Genomic DNA, 15990 nt, shown 5'->3' with positions numbered 1-15990 from the left:
AGTCTACAGTAAACAAAACAAACGCAGGCGAAATAAGGACGCTCGCTATGAATCTACATAAAAAGAACGCAGTAACGAACTAACAAACCATTCAGTAACGTAAGTAGCGTTACTGAATTTCAAAAGTAATGCGTTAGAGTACTAGTTGCGGCAAAAAGTAACTTCGTTTCTGTAACGCGTTACTTTGTAACGCGTTAGTCCCAACACTGCTGACCAGACACTCTGTATCAGTGATGGCTGTTTACTACAGAGTGTGAGAGACCCATGTTACTGACCAGACACTCTATATCAGTGATGGCTGTTTACTGCAGAGTGGAGGGACTGGGAGACCCATGTTACTGACCAGACACTCTATATCAGTGATGTCTGTTTACTGCAGAGTGGAGGGACTGGGAGACCCATGCTACTGACCAGACACTCTATATCAGTGATGGCTGTTTACTGCAGAGTGGAGGGACTGGGAGACCCATGTTACTGACCAGACACTCTGTATCAGTGATGTCTGTTTACTGCAGAGTGGAGGGACTGGGAGACCCATGTTACTGACCAGACACTCTGTATCAGTGATGGCTGTTTACTGCAGAGTGGAGGGACTGAGAGACCCATGTTACTGACCAGACACTCTGTATCAGTGATGGCTGTTTACTGCAGAGTGGAGGGACTGGGAGACCCATGTTACTGACCAGACACTCTGTATCAGTGATGGCTGTTTACTGCAGAGTGGAGGGACTGGGAGACCCATGTTACTGACCAGACACTCTGTATCAGTGATGTCTGTTTACTGCAGAGTGGAGGGACTGGGAGACCCATGTTACTGACCAGACACTCTTTATCAGTGATGGCTGTTTACTGCAGAGTGGAGGGACCATGGTACTGACTCATACCTCTTCAGCAGGAGATACTAGGAGCACAAACCTCCGGATAGTTTTTATGACTCAGATCTATTAAAACAACAAGGGACGTGTTGAACAGACCGGAGCCTCAGCTCAACGCAGGAGACTCGGCCCCGGAAACTGTTTATTGGAAGGTCGATATGTCATGACTCAACAACCCAATAGCCCTGATGATAGCCTTGTCTTTGACTTCATGACATGAGCCACTGTAGCCTATATAGCCACACCTGGAACGCAAACACAACAACGTTTCCTATCGCTGATAAGTCGCACATTTTATTTCCCTTAAACAAATCCCAATAAAAAAACTGAATTGGAAGTGAAGTCATCATCTCGCCACGTCTGTCTCCTCGGCTGCTGTTTGTCTCTACATACGACACACACTATATGTCTGTATGTCTGAGTGCACGCCCACATCCCCACCCATATATCTGTCCGTCTATCTGTGCCTGAGTGTGTGTCTACATCACACACATACATACCTGTCCTGTCCTCACTGTCCTGTCACTGTCCTGTCCACACTGTCCTGTCCACACTGTCCTGTCCTCACTGTCCTGTCCTCACTGTCCTGTCACTGTCCTGTCCACACTGTCCTGTCCACACTGTCCTGTCCACACTGTCCTGTCCTCACTGTCCTGTCCTCACTGTCCTGTCCTCACTGTCATGTCCTCACTGTCCTGTCCTCACTGTCCTGTCCCCACTGTCCTGTCCACACTGTCCACACTGTCCTGTCCTCACTGTCATGTCCTCACTGTCCTGTCCTCACTGTCCTCACTGTCCTGTCCTCACTGTCCTGTCCTCACTGTCCTGTCCACACTGTCCTCAATGTCCTGTCCTCACTGTCCTGTCCTCACTGTCCTGTCCTCACTGTCCTGTCTTCATTGTCCTGTCCACACTGTCCTGTCCACACTGTCCTCACTGTCCTGTCACTGTCCTGTCCACACTGTCCTGTCCTCACTGTCCTGTCCTCACTGTCCTGTCCTCACTGTCCTGTCCTCACTGTCCTGTCCACACTGTCCTCACTGTCCTGTCCTCACTGTCCTGTCCTCACTGTCCTGTCCTCACTGTCCTGTCCACACTGTCCTGTCCTCACTGTCCTGTCCTCACTGTCCTGTCCTCACTGTCCTGTCCTCACTGTCCTGTCCACACTGTCCTGTCCTCACTGTCCTGTCCTCACTGTCCTGTCCTCACTGTCCTGTCCACACTGTCCTGTCCTCACTGTCCTGTCACTGTCCTGTCCACACTGTCCTGTCCACACTGTCCTGTCACTGTCCTGTCCTCACTGTCCTGTCCTCACTGTCCTGTCCTCACTGTCCTGTCACTGTCCTGTCCACACTGTCCTGTCCTGTCACTGTCCTGTCCTCACTGTCCTGTCCTCACTGTCCTGTCCTCACTGTCCTGTCCTCACTGTCCTGTCCTCACTGTCATGTCCACACTGTCCTCAATGTCCTGTCCTCACTGTCCTGTCCTCACTGTCATGTCCACACTGTCCTGTCCACACTGTCCTGTCCACACTGTCCTGTCCTCACTGTCCTGTCCACACTGTCCTGTCCACACTGTCCTGTCCTCACTGTCCTGTCCTCACTGTCATGTCCACACTGTCCTCACTGTCCTGTCCACATTGTCCTGTCACTGTCCTGTCCTCACTGTCCTGTCCTCACTGTCCTGTCCTCACTGTCCTGTCCACACTGTCCTGTCCACACTGTCCTGTCACTGTCCTGTCCCGCCCTGGAACTGGTGAGAGACGGGTGTGAGCGGTAACTCTCTCTCTCCTCTGAATCCTCTCTCTCTCTCCTCCTACGACCCGCAGAGCCAGTACCGAGGGCCAGCAGAACGGTCTCTCCAGCGTGGCGCTGAGCGGGAACGGTCTCTCCTCCCCCATCGTGGTGTCCCTCCCTGGCCCCGCTCAGCGGCCCAACCGGACCCCGAGCAACAACGGCAAGCGGAGCCGCCTGCCCGGCAACCTGGAGGAGATGAAGGTGAGGACAGACGTGTGCTTTACCAAAACAGTATTGTCAAGTACTCTCTCTCTCTCTCTCTGAGACCCCCTAACTGCTCCCGATGAGCAGGTCGACACCTTGCATGGTCGCCTCCGCCATCTGTGAGTGAATGTGTGAGTGAACAGGTGAATGTGAGGAACAAAAACATTTAACCTCTTAACTGGCACCCAGAAAAGTGGCAATTTTTTTGGGGCGCTCCAGTAGCACACCACATAGCGCGCTGAGTGGCGAAGCGGTCGTCCAGGGTTTGTTTCCCAGTCCCGGCGACCATTTGCCGTATGTCTTCCTTACCCCTCCTCCCGTTCTCCCTCTCTCCCTCTATCGGTCCTGCAAAAAGCTGAAAATGCTATAAATAAAAAAAATGTAATACTTTTTTTTTTAAATGCGTATCTTTATACTTATAGCACATGCATAAGCCTGGTCTCTTTTGAAAGATAACATTGTTTCTGATACAATAAAGAAAGATCACTTTTAGTGCTAATGAAATAGACTAGGTCTGAACTTGAGTTGTAGAAAAACATGTTACTCATGTTTTTTCTGTAGTAGTTGCAATATCCAAATATAGTATTTCCTTTGGTTTTGGAAAACACCCTGGGTCCATAGCCTGAAGTCTTATGAATACATGTCCAAATTTCATAAAAGTCCGTTCAGAAATGAGTGATTAGGAGCGATTTCGTTTTTTTTCTCGTCCTGTTTTCGCTTGTGACGTTTCACCTAGATCCCTGATTCGCAGATCCCCACGTCGGGTATCCTTGGAAAGCCACACTCATTGGCTACAACCCTATCCAATAACTTTCGAGATCGCCAAATGATTGACGGAGCTAGAGCCCCGGGAGTTGGGGGAGGTAATATATAAAAAAAAAGCTCTGCCGTGTACTTTGGCGCACGCCTCACATATCGGCATGTAACGCGAGAACCGCTGAACAGATTTTGTCGCCTGAAAGGGCAATCGACCAGCAACTAATAGGGCTTTAATTCTCTATATATTGTATTAAAGAAAATGCAGACCAGAGCCGCTAGAGGTCGGAAAAATGGCGCAACGCGCCGATGGGCAAATCATCCTCAAGACGTCCCGGGGGCCGGGTCGGTGCCAGTTAAGAGTTTAAAGTGCTTTGGAGAAAAAAACATTTACCATTTCTATGTTTGTTCTTCCTGCCCCTACAGGTTGCTGAACTGAAGACAGAGCTGAAACTGAGAGGCCTGCCGGTGTCCGGGACCAAGACGGACCTGATCGAGAGGCTTCGGTCGCATCAGGAGAGCTCCACCAACCAGTCTGCCACCGCCATGGAGGTCACAGTGCCTAACGGGACCCCTCAGTCCGGGGGTATCAACTTAACCCCTCAGTCTGGGGGCATCAACTTAACCCCTCAGTCTGGGGGCATCAACTTAACCCCTCAGTCTGGGGGTATCAACTTAACCCCTCAGTCTGAGAGCATCAACTTAACCCCTCCCGCCTCCCCCACCTCCTCCGAGACGTCCGGTCTGGACACGGAGGACGGCGGTCTGGTGGACACTCTGTCCCCGGCGCACAGCGCTCTCTCCGGGAGCTCCCCGGGGCGCAGGGCACCGCGGGGGGGCAGCCCCATGGAGACCAGGAGGAGCGCGGAGAAGGACCAGCGGCTGCAGGAGAAGGAGCGTCAGATCGAGGAGCTGATGAGGAAGCTGGAGCAGGAGCAGCGGCTGGTGGAGGCGCTGAGGCAGCAGCTGGAGGAGGAGAAGAGGAGTCAGCAGCAGCAGGGAGGCTCTCCTCCTCCTCTCGTCCGGGTCAAAGAGGAGAGCCGCGGCCCCTCCTCCGACTGCTCCCGCGGGCCCCGCGGACCCCCCTCTCTGCCCCCCGCGGTGGTCAAGCAGGAGGCTCAGGGCCAGCCGCCCCCCCCGGTGCGCCGCTTCCCTGTCGGCCCCCAGCAGGTGGCGCTCGCGCAGCCTCGAGGCGCACCGGCCGACCCGCCTGGACCTCGGACCGTCCCCCTCCCCCCCTTCTCCGCTGCTGCGCCCGACGTCCAGCTCGCCGAGAACTGCAGCGCATCGCAGAGAGCCGCCAGCGGTGCGCTCCCGGCCCATGGAGAGGTCCAGAGCACTGGACTCACGACGCAGGAAGCCGAGGCCTCAGCGACACTGCAGCAACCAGGAGCCACTCACACACAGGTAACAGACATGCAGGTAACAGACACGCATGTAACAGACACACAGATAACAGACACGCAGGTAACAGACACACAGGTAACAGACATGCAGGCAACAGACACGCAGGTAACAGACACACAGGTAACAGACACACAGGTAACAGACATGCAGGTAACAGACACGCAGGTAACAGACATGCAGGCAACAGACACGCAGGTAACAGACACGCAGGTAACAGACACGCAGGCAACAGACACGCAGGTAACAGACATGCAGGTAACAGACACGCAGGTAACAGCCACACAGGTAACAGACACGCAGGCAACAGACACACAGGTAACAGACATGCAGGTAACAGACACGCAGGTAACAGACATGCGGGTAACAGACATGCAGGTAACAGACACGCAGGTAACAGACATGCAGGTAACAGACACGCATGTAACAGACACGCAGGTAACATACACACAGGTAACAGACATGCAGGTAACAGACACACAGGTAACAGACACGCAGGTAACACACACACAGGTAACAGACACACAGGTAACAGACACGCAGGTAACAGACACGCAGGTAACAGACACACAGGTAACAGACATGCAGGTAACAGACACACAGGTAACAGAAACACAGGTAACAGACACACAGGTAACAGATAACAGACATGCAGGTAACAGACACGCAGGTAACACACACACAGGTAACACACACACATAGTTTTACTTTCATCTGTCTTGTAAATGTATCAGTGGGCTCTTTTTCCTATTTGTTATTGTAATTTGCACCGAAAAACCAAACAGAATGAATAGCTACCCGTGGGCAAATTCTTCAGTTAAATAAACCGCGTCTCCTGTATTCGTGCCCCGGATCTTTTATAGCGTCGGACTCTGACTTTGTCGGCGGTGCCGGCGGCTCGGGCCTCGTCTTGCTTCTTCATCCGACGTGTGTCTGCTCGGCCGGTGATTTTCCGGTGACCTCCCGGTGACCTCCCACCTGACCATCTCCGACACGCTCCACCGGGCCATTTGTCTTCTCCGTTGCCAAGGCAATGACAGGCCAAGGCCTGGGCGGTGAATTCCTCCCCTAATCGCATCAAAAAGAGGCCCAGCAGAAGCTCTGGTTACTGCAGAGGTCCCTCCTCTCGGGCCCAAGACAGAATTAGCAACAACAACTGCAGCTCAACGGGCGTGGAGGAGATAATCTGCTCCCAGCTACACCTCTGTTGTCGGCCAGCAGAACGTGTTTACCACCTCGGACCTGCCAGGGGCGGGGGGGGTGTTACTACGGAGAGGGCCGCGTTCTTCCATTCCTCAAAGGGAGAGAGTTCAGCGGCCCTGGGCGGCGATAAGCCCTCACCAGAGGACAGGGCGCAGGGCTGACTGCTCTCTTGTTTCTCCCCCAACAGACGGGCACATCTCCAGGCTCGGGTTTCCAGTTCAGAGCGGGTCAGAGCCCAGCCACGGCGCACACACCACCCCAGCGTCCGCCCAGCACCTTCCTGGGGGCCGTGGGACCCGCGCGGGCCACCTCCAACCAAGCGGTCGCCAAAGGGCCCGGTCACGAGGTATATTTTCATTTTCTAAATCGTAAGCTTCTGAGGTTTCCCACCCTCGTTTACAGAAATTACAAATTTTACAAATGTAAACGGTCGCATCCTCCCGGCCATCACCACGGGACGTCCACCACTCCGGTCATCACCACGAGAGGGAGACGGGGACAGGCGTTAGACAGTTTGCGTGCTTGCGATGGGCGCACATATCAATAGATACATGTAGTAAGCATATATGTGAATAGAATAGATACATGTAGTAAGCATATATGTGAATAGAATAGATACATGTAGTAAGCTTATATGTGAATAGAATAAAAGTACTTAACCCAGCAGTGAACTAGAACAGGCATGGTTTAGACGTTGTGGGTCGGACAGAAGACGGTACGAAGCTGATCCATGATCTCAATGGTGCACATGACCAGTGTGGGGCTAGAACAATCTTGGCCATCACCCCGAGACATCCGCTACCTTGGTCAACATAGGAGACAACCACTCAGAGAGATGGTGAGATGGGGACAGGGGTTAGAGCAGACCTGGGCATTGTACGGCCCACGGGCCGGATACGGCCCGCGGGATGATTCTGACCGGCCCGCGAAAGATTACATGATAATAAAAAATAATAATTGTTTTTTTTTTTTTTTTTTTTTGTACTTTTTTCTTTTCATGTCAACGTTCACACGCACAATATACGCTTACCTAGGATTTTACTTGATTCAACAACAAAGCAGTCAGGGCAAGCCGAAAACGGTCGAAAGTGTGGTTGTTTGAAGTTTGGATTTCTTTTTTCACAACTGAGGTAGGTAGATTAAATTTTTAGAGACTAAAGTACAGAAAAAAGGTACCGTTGGGTACCGGTATCGATTCACAGGTACCGGTACCGTATCGGTTCAAATGTGAACGGTACTAGGGATGTCCCGATCCGATCACGTGATTGGGATCGCGCAGATCACATGCTTTTCAGAGGATCGAGATCGGAATTTTTTTTTAATAAAAATCGGCAGTAAAAAAAGATTTTTTTTCTTTTTATTCAACAAACATGACCATGTTCACGTCTTAAACTCATACGGAGGCCTTAGTTTTGGTTTTAAATTATATATAATATATCATTAATGTATTTATTGTCACACAGAGCAGAATAATTGTCCACAACAAACACATTCCCTTTAATTTACACCGTTGCAACAAACACATTCCCTTTAATTTAGACCGGCTACACGCTCACATAACAACAACAGTACAACACGTCGCTCCCGAAACACTGTTATCCACTCACTTGAGCAGCTAGAGGTTTGGAAGTTGGAACTAAGCATTTTAAAATAGAATGTCAAGCCAGTCCAACAGCAATTGCAATGTTTGCAAGGACGACATTCCGTGTGGAGGAACAACTCATGAAGCAGCAGGCTGGAGCCTGGAGGCGGACTTTTCAGACTAACTTTTCACCTGGATAACGTCATTTATTTGCTGTGACTTAAGGATTATCGTCAGCGTTTCAGACCGTAAGTCGAACACTGAATGTATACTAATGTGCAAACATATATTGAAACTTTTAATATTTCTCATGAAGCACATTTCTCAGGGTGAATGTAACGAGCGCCGCGCTCGCGCCCCTCCAGGGACTATAGCCAACAGAGGGACTTGTCTTGCTCCGCCAGTTTCTGACAAAAATGCGTCAAAATTGATTACTAATGTGAAAGATCGGATCGGGAACGATCGGAATCGGTAGATATTTAAAATCACATGATCGGAATCGGATCGGGAGCAAAAAAAGGCGATCGGGACATCCCTAAACGGTACCCATCCCTACTGAACACACAACTGCAGGGCAAGGGCATTTTTGCTCATGAAATGCATAGCCATGTGAAAGCCTTCATGACAAAGTTGCAATTAATTTCAAGGCAACTAGGCAGCAACAATCTCAAACACATGAAAACCCTGAAAGAAGTCAAACCATCAGCTGATCACCGGCACAGGTACTCATCCATGTTGGGAGCACTGCATGATGAATTTTCAAGGCGTTTTCAAGATTTCAAAAAGGTTGAGGATGAAATGCAGCTGGTTTCCTCTCCCTTTACCTGCAGTGTTGATAGTGCACCCACTGATGTTCAGCTTGAACTCATTGACCTGCAGTCTGATTCACTACTGAAAGAGCACTTTAAGTCAGCATCACTGCTAGAGTTCTACTCTGCTCTCAAGGAGGAGAACTTTCCAAACATGAGGAGACATGCTCAGAAGATGTTGGTTCTCTTTGGATCCACCTATATGTGAACAGACATTCTCAGTCATGACGTTTACCAAGTCCAGGTACAGATCCTCTCTCACTGATGAACATCTGGCAGCTGTGCTTTGCATCTCCACCTCAGACATGCAACCTGACTTTGATGGACTTGTTAAAGCTCAACAGAGACTGGATTTATCACACCGAATGAGAAAAAAAAGAGCTGAAGAACACTAAAATGTGGAAATATAACAAGTGAAATGGGACACTTGATATTTTTTTCTTTTTTTGCACAGTTCTGAAAACATTAAATGTTTAATATAGGCATGTAAAGTAAAAAAGGCTACTGGGGCACTTTTCTTTACACAGTTCAGTGACATGTCTTGTTTATTTTGGCTATAAGATGATGTGATGTATTTAGAAAGCTAAGAAAATCCTTGTTTCAATAGTATATGAAACTCAAAATAATAACTTTATTTGTATAGCACTTTTTCATACATGCCCTTTGTTATTAATGTTTCACATTTTGTTTATCATTTTGGAAATAAATTCTATTTGAATAAATGATATTTTTGAAAGCTAACTTCACCTTTTAATTGCCAAATAATAACATACACTCTTAGCAGGGGTCAAAACAATGCCATTTACTGCTTTTTATATAGAAATAAAATGTATATTATGCACAATTGAGTTTGGAATTTTGGCCCGGCCCTCCAACATATTTTCAGTTGCTCATTCGGCCCCCCGGGAAGAATAATTGCCCACCCCTGGGTTAGAGAGTTCCCATGTTTGTAGTTGGCGGAATTAGAGCAATAAATACATGTAATAAGCATATATGCATACATGGAGACAATAGAATAAAAGTATATAAGATAATTGTGAAATTAAGTAATAAATAGAACTAAGAACTAATGCAAGCGTATGTATACAGGATGAGATACAAGACGATGGCTCAGGGCCGTATGCCCCGGGGGGGCAGGAGAAACCACTCAGAATAGGTCGAGGCAGAGCAGGTATGGTTCAGCGCTGCAGGCCAGACAGAAGGCGATATGAAGCTGTTGATTGATTGATTGATTGATTGAAAATGTTATTAACAGATTGCAGAATGGGTACAATACAGTACAGCTCAATACACACAATTGTTAAGGGGATGCAGACCAGAGAAAGACTTTTGTCTTGTTTACATCAGGGTCCCCCATTTTCAATTAGTCATGACATATATGACATACATGACATACAGATAGACAGTACTCATACTGTCCATGGGACCGGTGGTGCTCATGTTCAGTATGAGGTAGAAGGTCACTGGAATGTCTATATCGATATTATACACTCAGAGAGACAGGGACAGGGGTTAACAAATTTGCCCATGTCTGCAGAAAAGCAGACAACAGACATCCTAACTAAACTAGACAGATTAAACTAAGGGTCAGTCCCAGACCTTGAATAGGAAGCCAGTGTAGGGAGGACAAGACTGGTGTGATATGATCAAGTTTTCTAGATCAGAACAAACTTGAGGGACCCTAAGAACCATCCAGTCGTTAGATCAAGTTGAATAGGTTCCAATATATTCCAATCTAGCAGTGAAGAGATATAAACAGGTTGCTCACCAATAAGGGCTTTAAACATTTATAAATACCAGTGTTTGTTGCACCCTCCTGGAAGAGAAGGCCAACCCACGCTATTATACATATCCTGTGATCTACATCTGTTTAATGGGGGGGGCTATTGTATGGAGGCAATAGTGGCTCAGGAGTTAGAGCAGTCGTCTGGTAATCCGGAGGTTCCCGGTTCGATTCCCGCTCCTCCCCGGCAGCATGTTGATGTTGTCATTGAGCAAGACTAGGGTGACTTGGTTGTACTGTCCCACCATTTGACCAAATGTCCCACGTCCCTCATATTGAGAGGATGTCCCTCTTTTCGAAGCCAAAAAAAACATGCGTCTAAAAGCCCCTCCCTACAGACAGTAAACGTAGCAACCCGCCTCTTGTCCACACACATTGCTCTGATTGGTTATAGTACTTTAGCGCGCTGCTTGCCTGCTTGTGACGTGACTGAGACTGAGTCGAGACGCTACCTCATATCGCAAATCTGATTGGTCAAAAAAACACAACAACATTACAAGCAAACTAGTTCAAGATGGAAAGCAGTAAAAAGAAACGGACCTGCAGTTACAACCAAGACTGGCAAACGACACATGACTGGGTGAGGCAGATGGCAGGAAATCCGCAGCAGGCTTTCTGTGTTTTGTGTCATAGTTCGTTTTCAATTGTGCATGGAGGAGAATACGACTTGAAGCGCCACAGTGGACGTGAGTCTCACTTGAAAGTGGCTCACCAAAAAGAAACATCCAGATCTATGGATACGTTTCTTTTTAAACCAAACAATGATAGCCAGACGGACAAGGTCACTGCAGCTGAGATAACAAGTGTCTATCACACAGTACAACACTCCCATTCATACAGGTCAGCCGACTGTGGTAACCTTTAACCTTTGATTTAAATCTATTCGGTGAAGACCATGGCAGTTATTCTAATATAGAAACACAATTTATTTGTATTATTATTTTTGTATTATACTACACTGTTTTCCCTAGTTCTGTGTTAACAGGGAATATCAAACACAAGACATTCCTGTCAAGTGATGACGTTTGAATATTTAAAACAGATGTTAGGTGGTATTTAATTTGTATTTATTTTGATTTAACCTTTAACAAGAAACATAACTCTGAGAAACATACTATGTTTCTCAGAAACCAAACTGGACCCATCAGTAACAGACCCGGAAATTGAATTAGAGAACTATTCTTTAGTCCGCAATGACAGGAACAGGCATGGAGGAGGTGTCTGTATGTACATCCATCAAGACACCAAATTTATTAACCGTACAGACCTAGATCATGAGGCTATTGAAACTGTTTTTGTAGAAATTCTATTTGAAAGGGCTAAATCTGTTCTAGTCGGCACAATTTACAGACCGCCAGACCAAAATGGCTTTTATGACGTGTTGGATGAGTGCTTAGCTGGAGTTGAGGATACAGAAATGATTCTTATTGGGGATTGGAACACGGATATGCAACAAAAAGATGCACCCGTCTTCAAATCCTACAATAGGTTTTGTGATCTGCACGGCCTCAGCCAACTAATCACACAACCCACACGTGTGTGTGAGTCAACTCAGACTACCATTGACCTCATCCTGACCTCTGACAAGTCCAAGATCGCCAATAAAGGGGTTATAGCATGCGGGTTAAGTGATCATTATATGATATTCTGTACCCGCAAAAAGCTAAAACAAAAGGCTGGCTGTCACAAAACAGTCACATCTAGAGACCTAAAAACCTACTCTAGCGAGGCCTTTAACCTTGAACTGGAGGGTCTGGACTGGTCAGATGAGCTCAATGGTACACTGGTTGAAGAAACATGGCTTGGCTTCAAAACCAAATTTTCAACGATACTAAACAACATGGCCCCCCTAAGAACCACCAGGGTAAAAAATCGCGCTGAGCCGTGGATGCACGCTGAAATACTGACCGCTATGAAAACCAGAGACAAAAAATGCTCTGAGTTTCGTAAAAGTCAGTCAAAGCTTAACATAAGCACGAGCAGTGAACTCCAAGCCCACGTGACTGAACTCAAACTGCAAAGAAACAGACTAAGAAATGATGTAAACTCCATGATCAAAACAGCAAAGAAAAAATTCATCAATGACAAAACCGAGGAAAACAAAAACAAACCGCGTGAACTTTGGAAATTACTCAATAACCAACTAGGCTGCAGTAAAAAACTTAAAACCAGATTCTCAAACATAAACATAAAGACGGACAACACGCTCATCACAGAAAAGCTGGATGTAGCCAATTACTTAAATAGTTTCTTCACAAACATAGCCACAACACTGGTAAACAAACTACCCTCCCACTCAGGGCATTATGGGGTAGAACACATAGTAGCTTACTACAAAAACCTAGGGGTCCACAAAGACGACTTCAAACTGGAAATGGTAACAACAGATGAGGTACTCAAAAAACTGAGCGCCCTCCAACCTAACAAGGCCACTGGCCATGACAACATCCCCTCCAAATTCCTCAGAGACTCAGCAGCCGCCATCACCCCAGTCATCACACACATAATAAACCTCTCTATAAAACAGGGACACGTCCCCAAGGACTTCAAAATTGCGAGAGTGACCCCTCTGCACAAAAAAGGCAGTAAATTAGACCCAGGCAACTACCGCCCTGTTTCTATCCTAACCTCCATCTCGAAAGTCATGGAAAAAATTGTATACGAACAGGTCGAAAAATACCTTGCGGAAAAAAATCTAATCTACGAATTCCAATCTGGCTTCAGAACATCCCACTCCACTGACACATGCCTTCTCTATTTAAACGACCACATCAAACAAGAGGTGGACGCGGGCAAATACTGCGGCATGGTCATGCTGGACCTACAAAAGGCCTTCGACACTGTCAATCACACCATTCTGATTGACAAGCTAAAAGCAATTGGTTTTGATAGTCTATCAGTGAGCTGGATGCAATCCTACCTGGAGGGGAGAGAGCAGATGGTGGAGGTAAACGGTACCCTATCCCCCCCCCTCACAGTAAACTGTGGTGTTCCACAAGGAAGCATACTAGGTCCGCTACTGTTCCTAATTTATGCAAATGACATGTCGTCAGCTTGTGACTGCAACTTGTTCCTGTTTGCGGACGACTCAGCCCTGCTGGTCTCTGACAAGAACAAATTACAGGTTGAAAAAACCCTCAGCTCAGAACTAAGCAAAATCTGCATATGGCTCGCTGATAACAAACTATCATTACACATGGGCAAAACAGAGTCCATTCTCTTCGGTTCAAATAACAAACTCAGCAAGACCGACGGCTTCTCAGTTACAGTGGGTGACAATATTGTCACAAGGAAAGAAGATATTACCTACCTGGGTTCCATCCTAGAGGCAAATCTTTCCTGTGACAAAATGGCATCCAATGTAATAAAAAAAGTCAACCAACGAACTCGTTTCTTGTACCGGATCTCCTCACTGGTAAACAAGAATACCCTGAAGACTCTAGCAGGAGCACTCATTCAAGGGTACTACGACTATGCTTGCACCTCATGGTACCAAAGCACCTCAAAGGCGCTAAAAACAAAATTACAAACATCTCAAAACAAACTGGTCAGACTACTGCTTGACCTTACTCCTAGAACCCACCTCACCCCTGCCCACTTTGACAACCTAGGATGGCTTAGAGTAGACGACAGAGTACAGCAACTTGCAATGGGCCTGGTCTACAAGATACACTACACGACCAAGGTACCCATGTACATGACTAAATACTTCCCAAAGGTCAGTGAATACCACGATCACAACACCAGAGGGAGCTCCACAAATCATGTTAAACCCAGATTCGGCTCAAACAAGGGACTAAACACGTTTCGCAATTATGCCACATCAATGTGGAACGCCCTACCCAAAGCTGTAAAGGAATGTGAATCACTACCCACTTTCAAAAACACTCTCAAAAAACACCTAAGGGAGACTGCAACTCGAAACTGGCCCCTGTAAATGTCCGAACACAACCCCCGCCAACACCCCCCCCCCCCCCCCTACCCCCCCCCCCCCAACCACCTCCAATGTACAGTCCCACCCCCACCTACCCAATCCAATGTACAGTTTCTACGCCTAATGTATATACTCTTTTCTTTCTGGACTCTTTTTGTATCACAAATACAGTACTGTAATTGCAAATCTGGTATGTCATAAATGTATAGATGTAGCAGTACTGTCTATCTGTATGTCATGTATGTCATATATGTTACGATGAATTGGAAATGGGGGACCCTGGTGGAAACAAGACGAAAGTCTTTCTCTGGTCTGCATCCCCTTAACAATTGTATGTATTGAGCTGTACTGCACTGTACCCATTCTGCAATCTGTTAATAAAGTTTTCATTCATTCATTCATTCAACCTTTGATTTAAATCTATTCAGTGAAGACCATGGCAGTTATTCTAATAAAAAAATTTACATTATCTATCTGTCCCACTTTGTCCCACTTTGTCCCACCAAAATCTTACTGTTGTCCCACCAAAATCTTACTGTTGTCCCACTTTTGGACTTTTTGCATCTGGTCACCCTAAGCAAGACACTTAACCCCTAACTGCTCCCGATGAGCAGGTTGGCACCTTGCATGGTTGCCTCCGCCGTCGCTGTGTTATATAAATGCAAAACCATCCATCATGAAGTGTGTTCTAACTCATCCTCTGTCACTCAGCCGCCGGCTCCCTGTCCGCCCGGCTTCCTCCTGCAGAAGAACGGGTTCACCAACCAGAGTAAAGACCCTCCTCTCCTGCTGAAGAACGGGTTCACCAACCAGAGTAAAGACCCTCCTCTCCTGCTGAAGAACGGGTTCACCAACCAGAGTAAAGACCCTCCGCGCTACGAGGACGCAGTGAAGCAGACCCGCGGCATGCAGACCGCTGTCCAGGTGGGGAACACCTCACTAATTACATATCATTTAGATTTCCATCTAGTAGTAGCAATAGTGCTGTATATACCATATATATATATATATATATATATATATATATATATATATATATATATATATATATATATATATATATATATATATATATATATATACATTTATATATTTACAGCATATACATAAATAATATCCATATCTGTCTGAATATACCTGCATATAATCCTTCTATATACCTACTTATCCATCTGCATATAACCCATATAACCCTGTATGATGTACAATAATGGTGTAAATACCATATATATATATATTTTTTAACATATATATATATTTATTTATCCATATGTAATTCTTTTTATATTTCTGTAGATAATATATAGCAAACAAATGCATTGTACTGTACTTATGCTGTATATAATGACAATGAATTTCAATCTAACATAATCTAGTCTAGTGTAATCTAATCTAGTGTAGGGCTGTCCCCGACTACGGATTTGGATAGTCGACTTTGATTGGCCGAAATTTGCCGATAGTCGACTATAAAAAAAGGAAAAATGTGAAAAAAAGTATAATTATTTATTTTTTATTTTTTTCATTCCATTTGGGATGTGGGGGGTGCTTAATGTCTGAAGGAGTCGACGGAAGGCTTCTTGTCCTCTGTGAAAGCATGCAATTGGTCCACTGATGGATACATCTTGATATTTGTCTAGTCTAGTG

The 15990-nt window shown here is 46.5% G+C and overlaps 2 protein-coding genes across 2 annotated transcripts in view; both read left to right on the top strand.

Annotated features, from left to right (window-relative positions):
• The window catches only part of LOC311241038 (histone H1-like), a gene marked incomplete at both ends in the record, with an annotated part of 359561 nt that overhangs the window by 134038 nt on the left and 209533 nt on the right, over positions 1 to 15990 (top strand). The gene's annotated exons all lie outside the window — the stretch shown is intronic.
• Positions 1 to 15990, top strand: part of LOC311239826 (myocardin-related transcription factor B-like) — a gene marked incomplete at its 5' end in the record, with an annotated part of 29514 nt that overhangs the window by 7703 nt on the left and 5821 nt on the right. The window contains 4 exons of the mRNA XM_084328276.1: positions 2704 to 2872; positions 4058 to 5038; positions 6426 to 6584; positions 15058 to 15270. Coding sequence (XP_084184402.1) covers positions 2704 to 2872; positions 4058 to 5038; positions 6426 to 6584; positions 15058 to 15270 — 1522 coding nt within the window. The remainder of the gene's footprint in view (positions 1 to 2703; positions 2873 to 4057; positions 5039 to 6425; positions 6585 to 15057; positions 15271 to 15990) is intronic.

This window comes from Notolepis coatsorum (assembly GCF_963971535.1).
Source record: "Notolepis coatsorum genome assembly, chromosome: 14".
NCBI lineage: Eukaryota > Metazoa > Chordata > Actinopteri > Aulopiformes > Paralepididae > Notolepis > Notolepis coatsorum.
Note: the sequence above shows the minus strand (reverse complement) of the source record. Positions and strands in the feature narration are given on the sequence as shown.